We start from the raw sequence: 24,573 nt of genomic DNA, 5'->3' as shown, positions 1-24,573 counted from the left end.
ATCAAATGGCAATCGTTTAAACTGGTAACATCTACCGAATACAATAAATGCTATAAATTTTCTACCTTCTGGGGTCAATTCTATTTGCCAGAAACTACTCCGTAAATCAATTGATGAAAATATCTTAGCACCGTGGAAGTTTTGTATCAATTCCACTAATTTTTCTGGGCGATCTGTCTCAGTGATTATGATTGTGTTGATCTGTCTGGAATCGAGCACTAACCTGATGCTCCCATCTCGTTTTTGTACAATATGGAGCGGGCTGTTATATGTGGAGGTAGCTGGTTCAATAACATCGTCATCTAACATTTTAGATATCTCCTGGAATACTTTATTCCTGTAGCTTAATGGGATTGTATAGGGTGGCACTCTAAATGTTTTGTGCTGTTTTACTTCAAACTTGTACTGAAAGTGCTTAATACTGCCAGTCTTAGGTAAATACCTTAAATTTCTTGCAATTTTTCGTCGATTTCTTTATGGACTTCTAACATGAGTTGAGGCGATTCCCCCTTTTGTGCATACCATTCTTATTCTTCATCCTCTTTATCTCGCGCCATTCTTAATTGTTTGTTTATAACTGGTATTTCTTCTAATTTTACCTTTTGCTCAAAGACAAGTGTGATATTCCCGAATGTTACGCTACCTTTCCCCATATCTATTATCGCTCGTCTCTCATTTAAAAAATCTGCACCTATAATCAAATCTACAGTTAGTTTAGGTATAATCACGAAGTTAGCTTCGATCTTTTGACCTTGGCACGAAAGAGTTAACCTTGTCTGTCTCGTAACTTCCGCAGCATTGTTCTAATAGGACCTCTTACTTTAATCTTACGTGTTTTCAGAACTGGCAATTCCTCATTGGCATTACACTGCATGAATAAATTTTCTGAGATCGCAGTCAGTTCACTTCCGCTACCAATTACAATATTGACTGGGATATGCTTTACCATGGCCTTCACAATTGGTTGAATTTGAAAGGGTTGGTTCTGTTCTTCTTCTTCTTGCATCAACGAATCCTCCACTGAATCATACATGAGTCTTTTTAGGAATTTCCCTTGTGAATTCCAACTTTCTATTGGATAAGCTTCGACTGCTACTTCTCTCTCTTTTATTTCCTCTTCCCTATTTCTTCCTTCATTTACGCTTTCTGCAACATCCTCTACTTTTTCCTCATCCTCGTCTATCTTCTACTTCTTCGTCGCTACTTCCACATAATCGCATCTAAATGCTCTAATTATCGCTTCATAACTTCCTTCATTATATACGTTGGGTTGTGTGCCCACTCGTAACTTATTTTCAACTTCTGTCGACTGCGCATTATCCTCATTGAATTCGCTTTCCCTGGTTTCCATCTCAAATGGCTCTGCAATACTCATTACTTCGTCCTTTCCTCCTACATTCGTCGTGCATGCCTCTGGTAATTCATCTTCCTCGTCAGTATTCTCCCAATTAATTTCGTCCCAACACGATATTGTTATTTTCTTGTCTTCGTTTTCATCTGGTCCCTGCGGATTTGTTTCTTCCTTCTTCTCTTCTCGTGATAAGATTTTTACTTCTCTGTTCAAGGTGCTGCAATTGTCCTGGGTCGGTGCGTCATTCTCTTTGGCATGGGCGCTTAGCTGTCAATTCGAACGTTTATCGGGGTTTGGTGGTCTTACCTCCATCTCTTCTATGTGTATTCTCTTTTCTTGTTCAGCTTGTTGATAGTGGTTTCTTTGTTGATAATTTGTCGGTCTGTTGGTTCTCCAGTACCCGTTCCGGTTGTCGTTATTCCCTCTGTAATAGTTGCCGTTCCCGGGTGAATTATAGTTGCCATATTCTCTTCTAAATCCATAACCGGTTCTTTGTTGAAATCTATTGTCGTTTCTTGGTGCGAAGTTATCACATGGTTCGTAATTATAGTTTCTTCGTAATGTGTCTTGTGAATTCCACTGCTTTTTGGTTTCGTTTTCACGTGCGCTTCGTCTTTTTTCTTGCGTCATCTTCCTAAAATATGAACTCTAGTTCCCTTAGAATACCTTTAAATGCTTTGACGTCATTGCCTCCGCGACCTACTAATGATTGCTGGTATTTCAATGATAGCTTCATCGCGCATAATTTAATCAACTCTCCGTCACTGTATGGTACATCTAAGCATTGATTTTTGTTTGCCATTACTTCGAAAAATTTCACGGGACTCTTCTCTCCTGAATTTTCAAAATATGGGTTCTGTAATAATTCGTACTTCACTCTGTTCTGTGCTGCGCTGGACCAATATCGTGAGAGAAACTTCTCTCTGAAATCTTCGCACGATCGGCATGTCGCTACAACATTCTGCATGGTTTCTGCGACTGTTCCTGACATGTGTGCACATATAAAGTCTAATTTGTGTGCTAGCGTCCAGTGTTCTGGTAATCCAACTCGGAATTGATCAATAAAAGTTCGTGGATGTAATGAGTTTCCTTCTCGAAAGTGTTGAAATTTTCTGACTGTGAGGAAATAATCGTTGTCGTACTTTGTCATAGTTCAATATGAAATTCGCGATTCTTCGCCACTTTTGTTTCTGATCATTTCTCCCGTCGTTCTTTCCGGTTGTGGTAGATCCATTGGATATTGTCCACTGTAACTTTCACCTACCCTTGCGTAGTATCGTTGGAGTGGTATGCAATAATTTTCTTCCATCGGTTGTGAACGTGTAGCTGAATACATTGCACTGTACTCTTCGCGACCTGGCTTTCCATTGTCACGTATGATACTTTCCGCCTGTGATTGGAATCGCAAATGCGTAATATCTTCGATAATTGCTTGTTTTTCCGGTGCTGTTACAGATACGGATGTGGTTGCAGACTCTGTGCTTGTTCGATCCTGTTCACTACGCTCTTCAATGGTTTGCAACAACTCTGTTCGCAATTTCTGAAATTGTCGCTTCGTTTGCGCTTCTATTTTGACTATGCGGTTATCATATCTTTTCAGAGCTGCTTTTGTGATTCGTTTGTGTAACACACTGTTTTCAACAACTTCACGCGCTGTACCTGCTGCTTGTGTAGTAATTACGTTTATCTGTTTCTCTAGTTTATTGAGTTCTTTGATCTCGCCCTGAGTGTCATAACGCAATGTTTGTACGTCCGCTTGTACCTTGCCAACGTCTGTTTTCAATTGATTGTGACCTGTTATTAAGTTTCCTATCACTTATCGAGATTCTTTTGCCTCGTCTTCAATATGACTTAGGTGTAACTGATTTTTGTTTTTTGTTTTATTCTTTAATCTCACGCATTTGTCTCGTGGTTTCTGCAATTTGAATTTGGTTCGCTATGTCTTTATTTTGCCTTGTCATGGTTTCCGTAATTTGTTGTAATAATTCTGCCAGATTGGTGGGTCCTATTGTGTTTTCTTCCGACGTCCTACGCTCTTTGTTTTCGCCCAAGTGTTGGTTCGCAACCGATTGCATTGAACTGTGCTGTGACACGTTTCTGCTCGCATTCCTTGTACTCTGTGGTGAGGGAGCTCTGATTACTTGTACTACGGGTTCTACGTATTCAAGACGCAAGTTAGAATCCTCATCGACTGTCTCTCTACTTTCCTGCTCCTCTGTCGTATGCTGACCTAGGTTTTCTGTGCCTTGACGTACACTATCCTCGTTATGGTGCGTTATGTGTCCTATTTCTCGCGATACTGCATCGTCTGTTGTACTGTCTTCTATTCTCTGTCCATTTTCATGCTGGGTCTCTACCTCAATTCGGTCAAGGTCTCGATCTGCCATTGCTAATCTTTCCGAACCCTTATTTTCTGTTTTAAAAGCAATTCACGCGCCCTACTTCGCGTCAACATGCGCTCATACGATCTCACGCGTTTCATAAACTTTTTGTTCACACGACTTGACAAACAATTCACTTACTTGTTGGGTCAAAACCAACTTGTCAACGATGTATCCGCCACCTGTGCGCCTCCATTGGAGATAAAACTTAATTCTAACAACATTAAAATTCATAACCTAATTATGCTGTTGTCTCTGCTAGAATGTCTATCTATTGAATACTTTATTACTATCTATCACTGCAGCTACTGTTTTCGACTATTTATAACGTTCAAAAAAAATATTTTTTTATTACGAAAATTTTTCAACAGGATATTTTTCTGACCTAGTTAGGCATGTGGTCGACCTTCAAGCATGGTATTTTACCATCCTGGCAGGGTCGCCATTTTCTAAACATTCAGCATGGTGTCTGTTTCTTCTATATCGTGTCTCCCTACCACTTTCGCGCAACGACGCTCTGAGCGTGTTTTTTAGGGAATTGACTAGTTTGAACCTGGGACCTGTTGCTGGTAAGGAGACGTCAGACCACACATGACATGTAGAATTCAGAAGAGGTCAGTGAGACTAGCGATGGTACAACCAAATACTTAATGATTTCAGCGTCAGCTCCACTGCACTCCCTGTAAAGGAATCTTAATACTAACTAAATTTAGTGGAAGGGGTTCAAGGCTTTCCTATTTTTAGTTATCTGGTAAAATAACGTCGAAAAAGCAGTTAAGTTTACCATTGGAAATTTTATTCTACTCACAAAACGTCGTTTATAAATTGCACTATGGATAAAAGGAAATGTTTTAATACAGGATGGTAAAAACCAACTGCGTTCAACAAAAATGTGAAAGAATATTCCCTGAATGGGTTTCCAAGTTCTACAATGGATCGAAGGATGACCTATGCCATATCACATCTATAATCTAGGTTTAAATTAAGTTTCACAAAAGAGAAAACTATCAAAATGGTCCACAGTGACCCTCAATTATCTTTAATTACTTATCTAACTTGTCGTAAATTACAGTGGCTGATGTGGCTTCTCAATAACTATATAACAGAAAAATCATCGCGTTTCAGATTTTTACTTCAAGTGGCAAATGTGAACACCATGAGCTTTAATTGACGATCGAGACTAGTATTACGCAAAAAGGGGTTGTAACAGATGAGACTTCTGCAGTTCTGAGTGAAGCCTTATGCGCTCAAAAATGTGGCATCGCGTGCGTTCATTACCTTGTCGGTGTTCGTCAGGGGGCTGCGGCCGGCGCAGCTCCGTCCAGCTCGCCCTCTCAGAAGCAACTCTCTCCTCACTTCTCCTTACTACAATTTACCGAAGTTGGTTTAAAATAAACTATCTGGCTGTGTTTTCATCTGACCAATCAGGGTCTCAATGTTAACCTTAAGCTCCGGCTACAAAAATACTGTCTATCCAATGAGAAACGTTATACTTTTCGTGGTGGGGCAATGTTTTTAAAGTTTGCAACGTAACAGAGACGCGAAAAAGTCTCACGCTAAAACTTGCAGCTGGTGTGGTCCTTTTAGCGTTATCGTAAGATCTATACTGTTCTTCTGGAGGGCTCTATCTTTTAACATGGGCTGGGGGGTGGTCCTGATGTAACAGAGATGCGAAAAAGTCTCACGCTAAAACTTGCGGGTGGTGTGACCCTTTTTGTGTTATCGTAAGATCTATACCGTTCTTCTGGAGGGCTCTAGCTTTTAACATGGGCTGGGGGTGGTCCAAACGTAACAGAGACGCGAAGAAGTCTCACGCTAAAAAATTGTGGGTGGTGTGGTCGTAGCGGTTAGCTGGCGACGTGGGTGTCCGTCCCTTATCGTAGGGCCTTCTCGCTTAACACGGTTCTGCTCTCGGCTTCTGCTCTCGTTCCTCCCCACGGAACTGCGTCTGTCTCACGGTGGGAAGGTATGACATGCATTTAGGCATTCTTGAGTTAGTCTGTGGTATTCCATTTGCTCACTCGTTACTCGTATTACTTTGGTTAATTTAATATCACGATTTATTCGGAGCTATGTGACATACTGGATTTGCTTATCATGTCAGGGTTTTCATGGAAGGTGTTGGATTTGCATGACACCTTACAACTTAATCTAACTTAAACTAACTTACGCTAAGGACAACACACACACCCATGCCCGAGGGAGGGAGGACTCGAATCACCGACGGGGGCAGCCGCGCGAACTGTGGTACCTATGTGGTACCTACGTACCGACTTGACAGAAAATCCTAGGAAGTTCTGGTCTTGCGTTAAATCAGTAAGTGGATCGAAACAGCATCTCCAGACACTCTGGGATGATGATGGCATTGAAACAGAGGATGACACGCATAATGCTGAAATACTAAACACCTTTTTCCAAAGCTGTTTCACAGAGGAAGACAGCACTGCAGTTCCTTCTCAAAATCCTCGCACAAACGAAAAATTGGCTGACATCGAAATAAGTGTCCAAGGAATAGAAAAGCAACTGAAATCACTCAACAGAGGAAAGTCCGCTGTACCTGACGGAATACCACTCAGATTCTACACAGAGTACGCGAAAGAACTTGCCCCCTTCTAACAGCCGCGTACCGCAAGTCTCTAGAGGAACGGAAGGTTCCAAATGATTGGAAAAGAGCACAGGTAGTCCCAGTTTACAAGAAGCGTCGTCGAACAGATGCGCAAAGCTATAGGCCTATATCTCCGACATCGATCTGTTGTAGAATTTTAGAACATGTTTTCTGCTCGCGTAGCATGTCATTTCTGGAAACCCAGAATCTACTCTGTAGGAATAAACGTGGATTCCGGAATCAGCGATCGTGTGAGACCCAACTCGCTTTATTTGTTCATGAAACCCAGAAAATATTAGATACAGGCTCCCAGGTAGATGCCATTTTCCTTGACTTCCGGAAGTTGTTCGATACAGTTCCGCACTGTCGCCTGATAATCAAAGTAAGAGCCTACGGAATATCAGACCAGTTGTGTGGCTGGATTGAAGAGTTTTGGCAAACAGAACACAGCATGTTGTTCTCAATGGAGAGACGTCTACAGACGTTAAAGTAACCTCTGACGTGCCACAGGGGAGTGTTATGGGACCATTGCTTTTCACAATATATATAAATGACCTAGTACGAGTAGATAGTGTCGGAAGTTCCATGCGGCTTTTCGCAGATGATGATGATGTAGTATACAGAGAAGTTGCAGCATTAGAAAATTGCAGCGAAATGCAGGAAGATCTGCGGCGGATAGACACTTGGTGCAGGGAGTGGCATGTGACCCTTAACATAGACAAATGTAATGTACTGCGAACACATAGAAAGAAGGATCCTTTATTGATTAATGATAGCGGAACAAACACTGGTAGCAGTTACTTCTGTAAAATATCTAGGAGTATGCGTACGGAACGATTTGAAGTGGAATGATCATATACAATTAATTGTTGGTAAGGCGGGTGCCAGGTTGAGATTCATTGGGAGAGTCCTTAGAAAATGTAGTCCATCAACAAAGGAGGTGGATTACAAAACACTCGTTCGACCTATACTTGAGTATTGCTCATGAGTGTGGGATCCGTACCAGGTCGGGTTGACGGAGGAGGTAGAGAAGATCCAAAGAAGAGCGGCGCGTTTCGTCACAGGGTTATTTGGTAAGCGTGATAGCGCTACGGTGATGTTTAGCAAACTCAAGTGGCAGACTCTGCAAGAGAGGCGCTCTGCATCGCGGTGTAGCTTGCTGTCCAGGTTTCGAGAGGGTGCGTTTCTGGATGAGGTATCGAATATATTGCTTCCCCCTACTAATACCTCCCGAGGAGGTCACGAATGTGAAATTAGAGAGATTGGAGCGAGCACGGAGGCTTTCCGGCAGTCGTTCTTCCCGCGAACCTTACGCGACTGGAACAGGAAAGGGAGGTAATGACAGTGGCACGTAAAGTGCCCTCCGCCACACACCGTTGGGTGGCTTGCGGAGTATAAATGTAGATGTAGATGTAGAAGGCGCCGTAGACGGCGCGGCTACCACGCGCGGTGGCTTGCTTTAACAATTAACCAAGCCACACTACCCAGTAACTGGTAAGTAAGAATCAAATTCCAAATTACAATACATGTTCGTCACAGATCGCCAATATGTGTCCAGGAAAACGGTTATACACAGCGAGGTAGAAAAGTACAAACGAACGCCTTCACTCACAACAGAATATCCGAGGAACAACCACAAATACCGGGTAGATCCGAATGGATCTAGGATGCAGTGGGTCACACGTCAGTTAAGAACAAAATTATTGCCTGTTACAGAGAAGGTCTCACCATCAAGTCCACAATATAGGTAGCCAACGGTTCCCCCAGCAGGCTCGCTTTCTCCAGTGGTACACTAGCTGACAACCGAACTACAAGTAGCGTGATGCCGCCAATATCAGTACACGCTAGGCCGCCACCCAACATCTATTTTCGGCACAACAGAGCGCATACACTTCCTAAGTAAAACCGGACCTCCAACTCTCTACATTGCTGCCAGCAAATGGGTTCCCTCTTGCTTGCTTTGCACCTCCCTATATTCCCGCCCACCGCTGCTAACGCACCCTCTTGCGGGCTGGCGTCCTCTAGTTTCCCAGTAATAGGGAAGAGGCATACAGAGAGCAAATACATTCGGTAAGTGAGTGCCACAACGTCGTACACGCACGCGCAAGGTAAACGTAGTACTCGATCCCTGTCGACTGTGACAGACCACTGTGCGATCATTAACGTTATTAGCAATGACAAAATCTTAAGCACAGAACTGATATTGAACACTACACAATTAATCCGCGCAATAGAAAAATAGAAACGAACAGAAGTTAACAACAAAATTACACACAATAACAAGGGTACAGGTGACAGTGCTTACACCAAATTCCATCATCATTTGACGGCTATGACACAAGTGAATAATTACAAAATATATTTGAAAAATCAAGTAAAATATATCAGGAACAGCAATTACAATCTCACAGAACCATCATAAGTCATGAATCATGAATAACGTAGTTATAGAAGATGCATTATCTTTGAAAATAAAAATGAGCTAAAGCAACTAAACTGCTGGTTATAGTAAGCTGTTAATAAATTTACAAGCGATCTGTGTTAAACAAGCTATAAGGGGCAGATAAATGAAAACCGAACACGTGCCACAACGGGAGCATGGAATGGTTCCACTCAAAAGTAATCACCAGACGCGTTAAGACATTTATCCCGCTGGGAGATGAGATGATTAGTTCCTGTTTCATAGAATGCGGTCGTCTGCTGACGGATTTACAACCGCACCTACTCTTGCAGTTCCTCGTCCGACTGAAACCGATATCCATTCATGTCTTTCTCCAGATCGCAAAAGTTGTGAAAGATCCGGGCTGTATGGGGCATGTAGCAGTGTTTCCCAAACAAATCGCTACACAGCGGTCTTCGTCCAATTGACTGCGTGAGGGCGGGTGTTACAATGGAACAGGATGATTTCGTCTGACAGTATTCCCGGGTGTTTTGCCTTACGGCACATCGCAGTTTCTTCAAAGTGTCTTCATAGCACTGCGCACTCATTGTGGTTTCACGCTCCAAGAACTCGAAGAGCAGAGGGGCCCCCGTAGTCGAAGAACTTGTGTGCGCAGCTTTGGATGCCTTTGGTGGGGGAGACGTGGATGTTTCCAGTGTTGACTTTGCCATTTTCCCTCGGACTCGAAATTGTGGCACTACGTAAGGTGATGATGCATGATAAGGCCCCTCCCCCCCCCCCCCCCCCCCACACACACCGCCAATCAAACGAAGGCTACGCTTCAGCGGTTTGGTTGGGGAAACAACGCAAGATCCTCCGTACAGCCCGGATCTTTCGCCGTGTGATTTTCACGTCTTTGGCGAGCTGAAGAAAGACATGTGTGGACGTTGGTTTCAAACGGACAAGAAAGAGTAGGTGTCTCGTCTGTCTGTGCGATAAGCGTCTTAATGCTTGTGGTGATTACTTTTGAATGGAAGCAATCCATGGTCTTGCCGTGGCGGGTGTTTGGTTTTCATTTGATTGTTCTTCATACAATACTTACGACGGAAGAGAATATATAGGGTGTTTCCGTAACAGCGTTGAAATGGTTCAAATGGCTCTGAGCGCTATGGGACTTAACTTCTGAGGTCATCAGTCCCCTAGAACTTAGAACTGCTGAAACCTAACTAACCTAAGGACAACACACACATCCATGCCCGAGGCAGGATTCGAACCTGCGACCGTAGCGGTTGCGCGGTTCCAGACTGTAGCGCCTAGAACCACTCGGCCACCCCGGCCGGATGTAACAGCGTGCAAAAATGTAACAGGACATAGAGGATGCTCCACTGAACAATCTGAGGTAGGGAACCTGGTGTCGGAGAAGCCAGCTTAAGGAGATAACAGGAATAAAATCACATTACTGTGTACTCCTTTATTTACATAAGTTAATTGCAAATACCATCATTGATACAATGAACGTACCATTTGTACTGTATCTTACTAAATGTGCTGAAACTGACGACCATCAGCCTCAATGCAAGCATGACATCGTCAAACATGATTGTGACGCACCCTGACGAACTATTCCTGGTGTGTTTCGAGTCATATCACAGGCGGTTATAATTCTGGCAACTAATTCCATGCCGGCCACTGTGGCCGAGCGGTTCTAGGCGCTTCTGTCCGGAACCGCGCGACTGCTATGGTCGCAGGTTCGAATCCTGCCTCGAGCATGGATGTGTGTGATGTTCTTAGGTTAGTTAGGTTTAAGTAGTTCTAAGTCTAGGGGACTGGTGACATCAGATGTTAAGTCCCATAGTGCTTAGAGCCATTTGAACCATTTGAACTACACTACTGGCCATTAAAATTGCTACACCACGAAGATGACGTGCTACAGACGCGAAATTTAAACGACAAAAAGAAGATGCTGTGATATGCAAATGATTAGCTTTTCAGAGCCTTCAGACAAGGTTGACGCCGGTGGCGGCACCTACAACGTGCTGACATGAGGAAAGTTTCCAGCCGATTTCTCATACACAAACAGCAGTTGACCGGCGTTGCCTGGTGAAACGTTGTTGTGATGCCTCGTATAAGTAGGAGAAATGCGTACCATCACGTTTCCGACTTTGATAAAGGCGGGATTGTCTCCTACCGCGATTGCGGTTTACCGTATCGCGACATTGCTGCTTGCGTTGGTCGAGATCCAATGACTGTTAGCAGAATATGGAATCGGTGGCTTCAGGAGGGTAATACGGAACGCCGTGCTGGATCCCAACGGCCTCGTATCACTAGCAGTCGAGATGACACGCATCTTATGGTTCAAATGGCTCTGAGCACTATGGGACTTAACGTCTAAGGTCATCAGTCCCCTAGAACTACGTAAACCTAACTAACCTAAGGACATCACACACATCCAATGCCCGAGGCAGGATTCGAACCTGCGACCGTAGCGGTCGCGCGATTTCAGACTGTAGCACCTAGAACCGCTCGGCCACGCCGGCCGGTACAGGCATCTTATCCGCATGGCTGTAAGGGATCGTGCAGCCACGTCTCGATCCCTGAGTCAACAGATTGGGACGTTTAAAGACAACAACCATCTGCACGAACAGTTCGACGACGTTTGGAGCAGCATGTTCTATCAGCTCGGAGACCATGGCTGCGGTTACCCTTGACGCTGCATCACAGACAGGAGCGCCTGCCAATGTGTACTCAACGACGAACCTGGGTGCACGAATGGCAAAACGTCATTTTTTCGGATGAATCCAGGTTCTGTTTACAGCATCATGATGGTCGCATCCGTGTTTGGCGACATCGCGGTGAACGAACATTGGAAGCGTGTATTCGTCATCGCCATACTGGCGCATTGTTCGGATTGACGGCACTTTGAACTGTGGACGATCCATTTCAGGTGTGTTTCGATCCGTGGCTCTACCCTTCATTCGATCGCTGTGAAACTCTTCATTTCAGAAGGATAACGCACGACCGCATGTTACAGGTCCTGTACGGGCCTTTCTGGATACAGAAAATATTTCACTGCTGCCCTGGCCAGCGCATTTTCCAGATCTCTCACCAATCGAAAACGTATGGTCAATGTTGGCCGAGCAACTGGCTCGTCACAATACGCCAGTCACTACTCTTGATGAACTGTGGTATCGTGTTGGAGCTGCATGGGCAGCTGTGCCTGTACACGCCATCCAAGCTCTGTTTGACTCAATGCCCAGGCGTATCAAGGTCGTTATTACGGCCAAAGGTGGTTGTTCTGGGTACTGATTTCACAGGATCTATGCACCCAAATTGCGTGAAAATGTAATCACATGTCAGTTCTAGTATAATATATTTGTCCAATGGATATCCGTTTATCATCTGCATTTCTTCTTGGTGTAGTAATTTTAATGGCCAGTAGTGTAATTCCATCTTCGTATCCACTGTGGGCTCTTAAACAAGCGACTTAGATATGTTCATAGAAAATAATCACGGAGATTCAGGACCGGCCCGAATTGGACTCGCGGCTAGAGGCGCGATGTCACGGATTGCGCGGCCCCTCTAGCCGGAGGTCGAGTCCTCCGTCGGGAAAGGGTGTGTGTGTTGTTCTTAGCGTAAGTTAGTTTACGTAGTGTGTAAGTCTAGGAACCGATGACCTTAGCAGTTTAGTCCCTTAGGAATTCACACACACACATGGAGACTCAGGTCAGATGACCTCGGAGGCCAATCCAGCGACCAGGACATACTCTACCGGTACTGCTCCGTCGCATTGTAATGTACGTCTCTGAATAGCACTGAGTAATGAAAGTGTCTGTTGATTCATAGCACGTTCTGTCATGGGAGAAGTTAAATACTATACAACAGAGGCACCTTATGGACAAGTAAACAAAACCTGCGTCATGACTTCCTGGGAATCAGGCTATTCCTCCTTGTTTCCTTGCAGGAAATAAAGAATGTACATATAAATAAACAGCACAGTGCGTGTAAACCTGTACGCGTCTTAGTTGTAAATAAGCTGGAAAATAGTAATGCTAGGCGCTACAGTCTGGAACCGCGCGACCGCTACGGTCGCAGGTTAGAATCCTGCCTCGGGCGTGGATGTGTGTGATGTCCTTAGGTTAGTTAGGTTTGAGTAGTTCTAAGTTCTAGGGGACTGATGACCTCAGAAGTTAAGTCCCACAGTGCTCAGAGCCATTTAGTAATGCTAGACAAAGTGGTGCATGAATTTACTTCCATATCTCATGAAGCTGGCTTGTCCGACCCCAGGTTCCCCATCTCAAATTGTTCAGTGGAGCAGTCTCTATGTCCTGTCACACTTTTCCACTCTCTTGTGCAAACACACTGTATGCTAGGGGTTACACAAAGGTGTATCCTCTCTAGGTTGATGGCACCATCACTGTTACTAGCTGACTGCTGTTTTAGTGCTCGTCCGACGTGTCATTCTGTACGAACCACACGTGTCGACAGAGGAGGAGTCCGGGACGGAGCGCCCCGGCGCCGGCCGCTGGACGGTGCCTCGCCGCTTCACGCAGCCCGGCGACGACGAGGCGTGGCCCATGTCCAAGTCGACGCGCCACCTGCTGGCGGGCGCGCCGCGCTACCACCTGCTGGCGCCCCTGGACAGGGGCGACGCGGGGGCGCGCCTCGTCACCGACGGCTCCGGCTACGGCAGGGGACTCCCGCAGCGCGCGCCCGAGGACGACGCCGGCGGCCGCAGGGCCAACGGTGAGTGCGAGTCTGTGGGCTGACGGCGGGGCTCCGGCGTCCTCGTTTCTAACGTGGGCATATCAAGCCAGTCCTAGAGCGCTTCGCAGCATCTTCGTCTCCAATGTATAAAGAGTCTTCTCACGTTGTTTCGTCACATTACATGCGTTTACCGTCGCCCAAGTACCAGAAGTAGCATCAGAGTCTGAGATGATAATGGATGATAGGTGTTTAAAAAGCATACCCTGCAACTCTCGATCACTGAGCCTGGTAGTACCATTGGTTTGGAAACCACTTTCCTGGTACTCAATCCTGTAAAAATTGAGGCACAGCCCATTCACAGCCAGTGTGTCCGTTCAGGTTTGTTTTTATGTTGGAGTTCACGGCATGTTTCTTGGGCTAGGATTGCACTGTCTGCATACGTAAGTGTCCAAGGATGTGGTGGCTGTACGTAAACTGTTGCTGCATCACAGCGGTAATAGATTAGAGCCGTGATGAAGGCCGACAATAATACGAAGGCGATGGGGGCGGGGGGGGGGGGGGGGGGGGAGATGGGTGGGAGGGGGGGAGGGAAGAGTTCAATAAGTAGTGCAACACACTTTTTTTCCTGAAAGCATGTTGATTTTATTGAGGATTCCAATATACCATATTATTCGGACCTCGTTTGTCTACGGAACCATATTTTTCACCATAATCTCCGTTCAAAGTGACAGCCTTACGCCAGCTCAGTGGAAGGGCCTGTATCACCGCATGGTATCACTCTGCTGGTCGCTATCTGAGCCAACGTCTTGCTGCATCAATAATCTCCTCGTCACCTAGGTACTGCTTCTGGAGGAGTGCATCCTTCATTGGACCACACAGATGGAAGTGGCAAGGTGGAAGATCCGAGTTGTACGGAGGATGAGGAAGAAAAATTTTAGACTTCAGATTCTTTTTTTGAAGTTAATTTGTGTTAATATTTGCTGTAAAAGTAACTTATTAGTGGATCTGCATCCATCTCAGTCTTTCTTTCTGTGTTATTGATTCGAGTGGTCTGTTATTCTTGAGTGTGCTCACGTCGTTCATCCAAATCTCAGGCCTCAGCAGTGTGTTTACATTTCGCGGTGTGTGGTTGCAGCTGTGGCGGTTATAAAGCTAAATACTGACAAAGCTCTTTGTGCGCTGAATTCGAATATTAAATTTAGTAGTTTTCAATCGTTCATCCAAATATTAGCAGTGTGTTTACATTTCGCGGGTGCAGTTGCAGCTGTAGCAGTTCTTAAGTTAAGTTATGACGAAGTTGTTTGTGCACTCTTGTAAAGTTATTAAATTCGACGGTGTCTCGATCTGTTTCTGACAAAATAACTATTTAATAAACTTTCGGAAATTTTCGCCCACGATCTTTTTTAAGTAGTTTGTGCGTTGTAGTCGTTTAGGAAATTTCGTGCGGTAGTTTTCAGCTAACGTTTCTCATTGTTTGTAGTGAAATACTTCGGTGAAATTTTCGATCACTGTTCTAATTTCATTGAGTGTTCCAGTGGCCACCTGAATTTTTGGTTTTAGCTATGAAATTGTGTGAATTTTTGGTGGTATTGGTATTAGCTGTGGTTTAGTAGTATTAATAAAAGTTGTTGCTTTCTTAGTAGAGAGAGAATTTCGAGACCACTAATGGTAGTTCTTTAAATAGTTACACTGTTGTAACTGAGCTTAGGTGACGTAGACGTTTAGTTTTTTCAGTAACTGTTACAATTTTACTACGAGTAAGAACTGTTGGCTTTGTCGTAGGTTTGTGAGCGGTCGCTTACTGTGTGGGATTTCATTGGGCGGAATGCAGTGGGGAAGCCAGTGAGCATTCTAGTGAGATCCTCTCCTGGGAATGCAGGATTTGCAGCAGAAATAAGTTGATAGAGGAGCAGGAGCACACGATCTGTGCCCTTCAAGTGCAGTTACAAGACGCAAAGGAGGAATTAGATAGGATGAGGAAGATGAAGAGCTTTGGGGAATGGGAAATGGCAATTGGTAAGAAGGCAACTAGGAGGAGGAGATATTCAGCCAGTTGTACTTTGCGTCCAAGCACTAGATTTGACCAGCTGTCAGAGTTGAGTCGAAAGGAGCCTCTTGTAGCTGTAGACGTAGGAGACATGCAGCAGTCCTCAGCAGTTAGGAGGCCTAGGTCAGTTGCATAGTCTAATAGGAAGAAGAAAGTTCCGCTGCTAGGCAGTTCGCATGGCAGAGGTGTGGGCCAGCAGTGGCAGGAAGTATTGGGGAGTGAGTACCAGGTTACCAGCATTGTGAAACCTAGTGCAGCTCAGATGACTTACAGCGCAGGGAAATTACCTAGGAATTTTTCAAAAGAGGATCAGGTATTGATAGTGGGTGGAGGAGGACGGGGACGGGGAATATGATGGGGAGGGGAATATGATGTACGGCGTGACCTAATAAAGATAGCTACTCAAACTGGTGGCACTAGGTGCATTTCGTGCAGCTGTTTCAGCGTCCTAATCGGCCTCATCTTAATGCTGCTGTTAGGCGTGTTAACATACCGTGGGAGAAGGCACTGATGGCGGAGGGTATGGCTCACGTTGCAGTGGTGCCAGTTGAGTTTATCAATAGATCGGGTTTCTCTAGGCATGGCCTGCGCCTCAGTGGGTATGGGAAGAGGAGGCCGGGAAAGCTTATAGGTGACAGTATAGTGAGTGGTGGTGGGATCACACATGGAAAAATTCCTATAGTAGTTGGTGATTTTTTGGATAGAAGTCAGCTGATAGGTATACCAGCTTAAAGAAAGTCCTTCTGACAAAGCAGTCACCTTCAGAAGAGGTCAGGTATCCAGGTAGAGAAGGAATTAACATATTTCATCAAAATATAAGAGGAATTTAGAGATAAAGTTAGTGAACTGCTTATAGATGTTGACTCTTACATTATTGGTATATTGGAGTACCATTTAAATAATTTGACAATTCGGAGGCTTCCTTTATCAGGATACAGATTAACTGGATGTTTTTCAAGGAGTTCCTTGCATCGTGGAGGAGTGGCCATGTACGTAAGAAACAGTATTCCATTTGAGTCCATAGACGTATCACGGCACTGCACTGAACAGATACCTGAATGTTGTGCAGGGGTAGTTGAATTTATTGAAACTAAACTTCGAGTTGTTATTGTTTATAGGTCCCCTAAGTCCGACTTCAGAGCATTTCTTCTAAGCTATAAAGGCTTCTTGGTTCACTTTATAGGAAGTATCAAAATTAGTTATATGCGGTGACTTCAATACTAATTTTATGTGTGATTGTGCAAGAAAAAGGGTATCGGAAGATCTCCTAAATTCTTTTGATCTGATGCAGATTGCGTTTTTTCCAGCCAGGGTGCAGGAGAACAGTAGCACCACCATAGGCAATATTTTTATTCATTCTTTATTACTAGATGGGCTTTCTGAAAAAAGGTGAATGGCCTTTCAGACCGTGATGCACCAGTTTTAACACTAAATGATTTTTGTACTCAAACAAAAGTTATATATAATTATAAACTATGCAAAAAAAATTAATCCGAAGACAATAGAGAATTTTTTAAACCTCATTAAGGAACAAGAGTACCAGGACGTTCTTAGTGCCAATAGCATAGATGACACATATAATGCTCTCCTTAACACATTTCTCATGCTCTTTAAGAGTTCCTTTCCAGTAGCACTTCCTAAATGGGGTACTAGCATTTAAAGGCAGCCTAGATGGCTCACTAGTGCGATAAGGATATCATCTAGAACAAAATGGAAATTATATCAGTATGTTGGAAGTAGTCACAATCAGGCTATAGTAACCCATAACAAACACTATTGTAAGGTGCTTTAAAACGTTATCAGAAAAGCAAAGAGTATGTGATACGCAAATAGAATAGCTAATCCACAGGATAAAATCAAAATCATTTCGTCAGTTGTGAAGGAAGTGTCTGGTCAGCAGCACAAAGTCGACGATAGAAATTCAGTTCGTAGTAAAAATATTTCTGTTACTGATAAATCAGATGTATGTACAGTATTTAACAACCATTTTCTGAGCACTGCTGGTGAATAAATAAAAACTTCGTTTCCACAAGGAATCATATATCTCTCTTGGGAAATGCCTTTCCGAGACTGATGCCTGAAATACTCCTCTGTGATACTGATAAGGGGGACATTGAATCAATAATTAAATCACTGAAGACTAAGGACTCTCATGGATATGATGGAGTTTCTAGCAGAATACTAAAATACTGTGCTCCACATATAAGCCCTGTACTTAGTCATATTTAATTTTTTCTTTAAGAATGGCCAGTTTCCTGAACGATAAAAGTACCCAGTACTAAAACCGCTTTATAAAAAGGGAGAAAGGGATAATGTAGACAATTTTCGACCTATCTCTATGTCATCAGTGTTTGCTAAAGTTATTGAAAAGACTGTTTATATAAGGATAAATTGATCATTTTACACACATCAAAAAATGGTTTGCATCACCCCGGTTCCCAGAGCTCCTGAAGATAGACGACTGTGGATGTTGTATCACAGACACAGTCCCTTTGACTGTTCAGAGATGTCACTAAACCCGCTCAAAGATGTAAACAACCATGCATGAGCTGCGCCTGTTAGACGAAGGGGGTCCCACAGTCGATCAGTTCTAGTCATTCCACCAGGAAGGAGGTACACGGCACGTGTTGTCTGTCGTTCAACCATGCCTAGACTGTCAATACCGTGGTTCGATAGCGACCGCATTGTTACTTTGTGCCAGGAAGGGCTCTACAAGGGAAGTCTCCAGGCGTGTTGGAGTGAACCAAAGCGATGTTGTTCGAAAATGGAGGAGATACAGAGGCACAGGAACTGTCGATGACGCGCCTCACTCAGGCCGCCCAAGAGCTACTACTGCAGTGGATGCCCGTTACCTACGGATTATGGCTCGGAGGAACCCTGACAGCAACGCCACCGTGTTGAATAATGTTTTTCGTGCAGCCACAGGACGTCGTGTTACGACTCAAACTGTTCGCAATAGGCTGTAGGATACGCAACTTCACTCCCGACGTCCATGGCGAGGTCCATCTTTGCAACCACGACACCATGCAAAGCGGTACAGATGGGCCCAACAACATGCCGATTGGACCGCTCAGGAATGGCATCACGTTCTGTTCACCGATGAGTGTCGCATTTGCCTCCAACCAGACATTCGTCGGAGACGTGTTTGGAGGCGACCCGGTCAGGCTGAGCGCCTTAGACACACTGTCCAGCGAGTGCAGCAAAGTGGAGATCCCATGGTGTTAAGGGGTGGCATTATGTGGGGCCGACGTACGCCACTGGTGGTCAAGGAAGGCGCCGTAACGGCTGTAAGATACGCGAATGCTATCCTCCGACCGATAGTGCAACCATATCGGCAACATATTGACGAGGCATTCGTCTTCATGGACGACAATTCGCACCCCCATCGTGCACATCTTGTGAATGACTTCCTTCAGGATAACGACATCGCTCGACTAGAGTGGCCAGCATGTTCTCGACATGAACCGTATCGAACTTACCTGGGATGGATTGAAAAGGGCTGTTTGTGGACGACATGACCTATCAACCACTCTGAGGGATCTACGCCGAACTGCCATTGAGGAGTGGGACAATCTGGACCAGCAGCGCCGTGATGAACTTGTGGATAGTATGCCACGACGAATACAGGCATTCATCAATGCAAAAGGACGTGCTACTGGGTATTAGAGGTACCGGTGTGTACAGAAATCTGGACCACCACCTCTGAAGGTATCGTTGTATGGTGGTAAAACATGCAATGTGTGGTTTTCATGAGAAATAAAATGGGCGGAAATGATGTTTATGTTGATCTCTAATCCAATTTTCTGTACAGGTTCCGAAACTATCAGAACCGAGGTGATGCTAAACTTTTTTGATGTGTGTATTTCACATAATTCGCTGTCAAATGTACAGTTCGGCCTTAGAAGTGGTTTAATAACTGAAAATGCTATATTCACTTTTCTCTGTGAGGTACCGTATGGATTAAAAAAAAGATTTCGAAAGCTAGCCATCTTTTTTATCAAACTAATGCATTTGATTGTGTTGATCATAAAATATTGCTCCAAAAGTTGGACCATTATGGAATACACGGATTAGCTCACAATTGGCTCACCTCTTACTTCAACAACAGACAATAAAAGGTCTTTATTATTCACAGTGTTGACAATCGCTGTGATGTGGGGTCTGAGTGTGGCACAGTCAAATAAGGGGGGCAGGGGGGGGGGTGCCCCAGGGATCAGTGCTGGGGCTGCTCCTGATCCTTATTTAAAATAAATGGTATGTCCTCTAGTACTACAGGTAATTCTAAATTTTTTCTGTTTGCTGTGACGACACTAGCTTGGTAGTAAAAGGTATGTGCAACATTGGCTCTGTTTCAAATAGCGCAGTTCATGACATAAGTTCATGGCTTGTAGAAAATAAACTAACGCTAAATCCAGCGAGACTCAGTGAATTTTATCCATAGTGGATGCTGTTGAACTTCGTGATTGTTCCTTCATAGGGTGTAGAAAAATTTTGCTGTATTAGCAATATTTTTACACTTCCTACGTCTAAGTTATTTGTCCATAGCCTACATGTTTGCATGTAAACACAGTTTATTTCACGAGTGCACATTATAATAGTGAAATATGCAGCTAAACTTTATAAAACTGAAATATGGTCGTGGAAATGATAACAGAGTGCAACTAAGTGGAAAAACTATCACCACAGCGTAATTATAATAATGATGCTTCATCTTTATGTAAGTGCAGATACATTTCAATATATGTTACGTTCCCACTTACAACTGTTCCACTTGTATCTGTTTAGTCACCAGCAAATAAATTTTTTGTATTTATACAGTTATCTCCAGCAAATTAAACATGTACATGAATGTATATACACCTGAGTTGGACACAAGCCCTAAACCGGTCGTGTGACGAATAAATAAACTTTTATTGTGACTGGTAGCGGAAATTTTTCTGTGCCCCACAGTGAGACTCTGTTTTTACAGTTTATAACACACATTTCAACATAATCCGACGTTTTAATTTCACAAAATGGTCATATGATTACTGAAACTGAACAGTTCAAATTTCTAGGTGTGCAGATAGATAGCAAACTGTCGTGGAAAGTCCGCGTTCAGGATCTCGTTCAGAGACTTAATGCAGCCATTTTTCCTATTCGAACGCTATCTGAAGTAAGTGATCCTTTGACACGAAAATTAGTCTACTTTGCTTATTTTCATTCGCTTATGTCGTATGGTATTATACTTTGAGGTAACTGTTCCCATTCTGAAAGGATGTTTTTGACTCAGAAACGGGCAGTTCAGGCAGTAAGTGAGTTAAGTTCGCGAACCTCTTGTCTACCCCTGTTCGCTAGTCTGGGCATTCTGACATTGTCCTCTCAGTGTACAGGGAGGAGAAAAATTGTACCACGAAATTGTAACCCCTGATAGCTGATGCCAATAAGAGCCAAAATTACTAATGTTGTGTAGGTCGACAGTGCACCATTTTTAAACTACGGAAACTTGGCGCCACGCGCTCCGATTGGCCGTGGGATTGCCCTGTTGCCATTCGTCAGTTTACGGGCAGCGCTATTGTTGTCGTTTCACACATACAAACCTCCCTCACCCCGCCACTGCCCCAACGTGATACGCACACGTGTCGAATACATCTTGCTGTTTGTCTCCACTTCACGTCAGAGGCGTTCACACAGAAGCTTCGCTCCGGAGCACACACACCTGCGATTTAGTCATACAGTAAGCATGGCGGCACAGTATTCGTTTGAAGAACGACGAGATATGGTTTTTGTTTATGGACTAGCCGACGTTAATGCGCATGAAGCACGATGGTTGTATGAGAGACAGTGCCCAACAAGACGCCACCCACACCCGTAAACGTTTACAGCAATTCACCGGCGAGTTGGCGAAACAGGCTCGTTAGCGGGATATCATCGTGATGCTGGAAGACCTCCAACACGACGGGATGCTGCGTTTGAAGAGACTGTTCTCGAGCGTTTCGAGGATACACCTACGACAAGTAGTCGAGCGGTTGGACACGACATTGAAGTCACTCATCGGTTAGCCTGGGAGGTTTTGAAGGATGACGGCCAGCATCCATTTAGTTTCCACCCTGTCCAAGACCTAAATCCTGTGGCTGACTATGAAGACAGGTTAGGGATTTGCCGGTGTTTCTGCGACGTATTGTAAGAGATCCCGACTTTCCCGCCATTGTGTTGTTTACCGACGAGTCTACCTTCCATCGGGATGGTCTTTCAGCACTCGAAACGTTTATTACCGCGCAAGGAGAAATCCTCACGTCACATACGTCCACGGACACCAGGAACGGTTTTCGCTCAACATGTGGGCAGGCATTGTGGATGGCGATGATTGGGCCGGTCCGTCTACCTCCTCGACTTACCGGGACAAATTACCCTCATTTTTTGCTACAAACACTACCCAGCCTGCTGGAAGATGTTCCCCTGGACATACGACTACGCATGTGGCTGCAGCATGATAGGGCGCCCATACATAACAGTCGTGCTGTGGGCGGATATTTAAATGAACTCTTCAAAGGCCGGGTAATTGGCAGAGGTGCTTGTAGGACACGGCCCCCGCAATCACCAGACCTCACGCGGCCAAACTTTTTCTTGTGGGGCTTCTACAAAGGTTATAGTTCATCCACCTGGACGCGAACCACCTAAAAACGGAGAGGAATTAATGGATCGCATTCAACATGCCGCCAGTCACATCAGGGCAATGCCAGGAATCTTTGAAAGAGTTGGGCAAAACACCGTTCGACGTTACCAAGCTTGTGTCGCGCCAGAGGGTCGGCAATTCGAGCACCTGCTACAAAAAAGGCCCTTTTAAGGGCCGACACAATTTGTAAAAGACTTTCTGTACGCCAACTAACAGCTGTTGACGGGTTTGTTCCGGGTACGTCTTATCAATGAGCTACAATGCATGTGTCGGGACCCTGGTGGATTCACCCCCAGGGCCCCAGACTGGAAGGCTGGCGCGCTACCACCGACCGTGCGGGCCGCCTTGGACACATAGCGATCTCCGGCAGGCAAAGCATTCGCGGTCATGCGTTGTCCAGAGCATCTGCCAACAGTGCAATCCCACGGCCAATCGGAGCCCGTGGCCCTAAGTTCACGTAGTTTAAAAACTGTGCGTAGTCAACCTACACAACACTGGTAATTTCGGTTACTACTGCCATCAGCTACTCAGGGTTAAAATTTCGTGACAGAATTTTTCTCCTCCATGTATATGTTCTTAATTGTCGTTTCTTGTTAACAATATCAGTTTATCCCAACAATTAGCAGCTTTCACTCAGTTAATACTAGACAGACATCCAATCTGCATTTGGATCTCTTGTGCAAAATAATGTGCAGTATACTGCTGCATCCATTTTCAGTAAGTTGCCACAAGAATTCAAAAATCTTAGTGCTTTCAAATCGAAGCTGAAGAGTTTCCTCATGGATAACTCCTTTTATTCTGTCGAGCAGATCCTTGAAAAATTAAGCTGATCCCCATGTTATATTGTTGATTGCGTTTACTTAAACTTATAGTTTGTTTTACTTGGGTTCATTGTCGTTGTTGTGGTCTTCAGTCCAGAGACTGGTTTGATGCAGCTCTCCATGCTACTCTATCCTGTGCAAGTTTCTTCATCTCCCAGTACCTACTGCAACCTACATCCTTCTGAATCTGCTTAGTGTATTCATCTCTTGGTCTCCCTCTACGATTTTTACCCTCCACTCTGCCCTCCAATAATAAATTGGTGATCCCTTGATGCCTCAGAACATGTCCTACCAACCGATCGCTCCTTAAAGTGTGCCACAAATTTCTCTTCTCTCTAATTCTATTCAATACCACCTCATTAGTTATGTGATCTAGCCATCTAATCTTCAGCATTCTTCTGTAGCACCACATTTCCGAAGCTTCTATTCTCTTCTTGCCCAAACTATTTATTGTCCACGTTTCACTTCCATACATGGCCACACTCCATACAAATACTTTCAGAAATGACTTCCTGACACTTATATCTATACTCGATGTTAACAAATTTCTCTTCTTCAGAAACGTTTTCCTTGCCATTGCCAGTCTACATTTTATATCCTCTCTACTTCCACCATCATCAGTTATTTTGCTCCCCAAATAGCAAAACTCATTTTACCTGAACCAAATGACTATTCAAATTATTGAATTTATTGAAACTTACTGAAACTTATTGAAGAAATGTTTGCACGGGTACGGCCACTGTGGCCGAGCACTTCTAGGCGCTTCAGTCCGGAACCGCGCTCCTGTTATGGTGGCAGCTTCGAATCCTGCCTCGGGCGTGGATGTGTGTGATGTTCTTAGGTTAGTTAGGTTTAAGTAGCTCTAAGTCTAGGGGACCTCAGGTGTTAAGTCCCATAGTGCTTGGACCCATTTTTTTCTGCATGATGGTACCAAACCCCAACTGTGAGTTTTAAACAATGTGTATGGGAAAGATTGCCAAAAACCACATGCGGGAAGATATGCTCTTGCTATTTGTGTTCATGGTGCAGTTTCATGTTTTCATGACGGCGTCAAAAGCAGAAAATATGTTTTAGAGAAAGTAGGAACTTAGCCTGGAGTAAAGTACATGAAAGCTTTGTATGGAATAGATAGCGTGTAGTGAAAGCAGAGAAATCATTTTTAGAGGTGACAGGATCAAGAAGAGTGCATTATAGGAATGTGAAAAGGAAGAAAACTGATATATAAAGTGAAAAAGAACCTGCTCATGGTACTGGACAGTTCTAAGAGAATGCCAAATACAAGAAGAAACTTTAACGGGAATTTTCCGCAAAATGCAAATTTGTATATGTAGGTACATATGAAACCCAAAATAAAGAGTTCTATTACTTTCAAACGTGGTGTACTTATAAAACACAACATCCCTAATGCAGAACTCTAGAATTTTCCAAATGTATTAGAAAACCGGTAGAAACTGAGGTAATTAAATACAAATTTCGAGCTTTTTTCTAAACATGAAGTTTAAAATGCATGTGCTCATTCATTTCATCATCAGTTAAATGAATTCTATAGTTCTAGACATCTACAAGTATGCTTTGTATGCTCTTCAAACTTCGTAGAAGAATCTCTGCTACAAAGAAAAGTATACCTAC

At 44.1% G+C, this 24,573-nt stretch overlaps 1 protein-coding gene across 1 annotated transcript in view; it reads left to right on the top strand.

Moving 5' to 3' along the window:
* LOC124593905 (agrin-like) overlaps positions 1-24,573 on the top strand; it is a 669,506-nt gene that overhangs the window by 540,208 nt on the left and 104,725 nt on the right. Inside the window, exon 14 of the mRNA XM_047132256.1 lies at positions 13,203-13,460. Within this exon, the coding sequence (XP_046988212.1) occupies positions 13,203-13,460 (258 nt within the window). The remainder of the gene's footprint in view (positions 1-13,202; positions 13,461-24,573) is intronic.

This window comes from Schistocerca americana, chromosome 2 (genome assembly GCF_021461395.2).
Source record: "Schistocerca americana isolate TAMUIC-IGC-003095 chromosome 2, iqSchAmer2.1, whole genome shotgun sequence".
Classification (NCBI taxonomy): domain Eukaryota; kingdom Metazoa; phylum Arthropoda; class Insecta; order Orthoptera; family Acrididae; genus Schistocerca; species Schistocerca americana.
The sequence above is the reverse complement of the archived record's forward strand: the minus strand, read 5'-3'. Positions and strand labels throughout refer to the sequence as shown.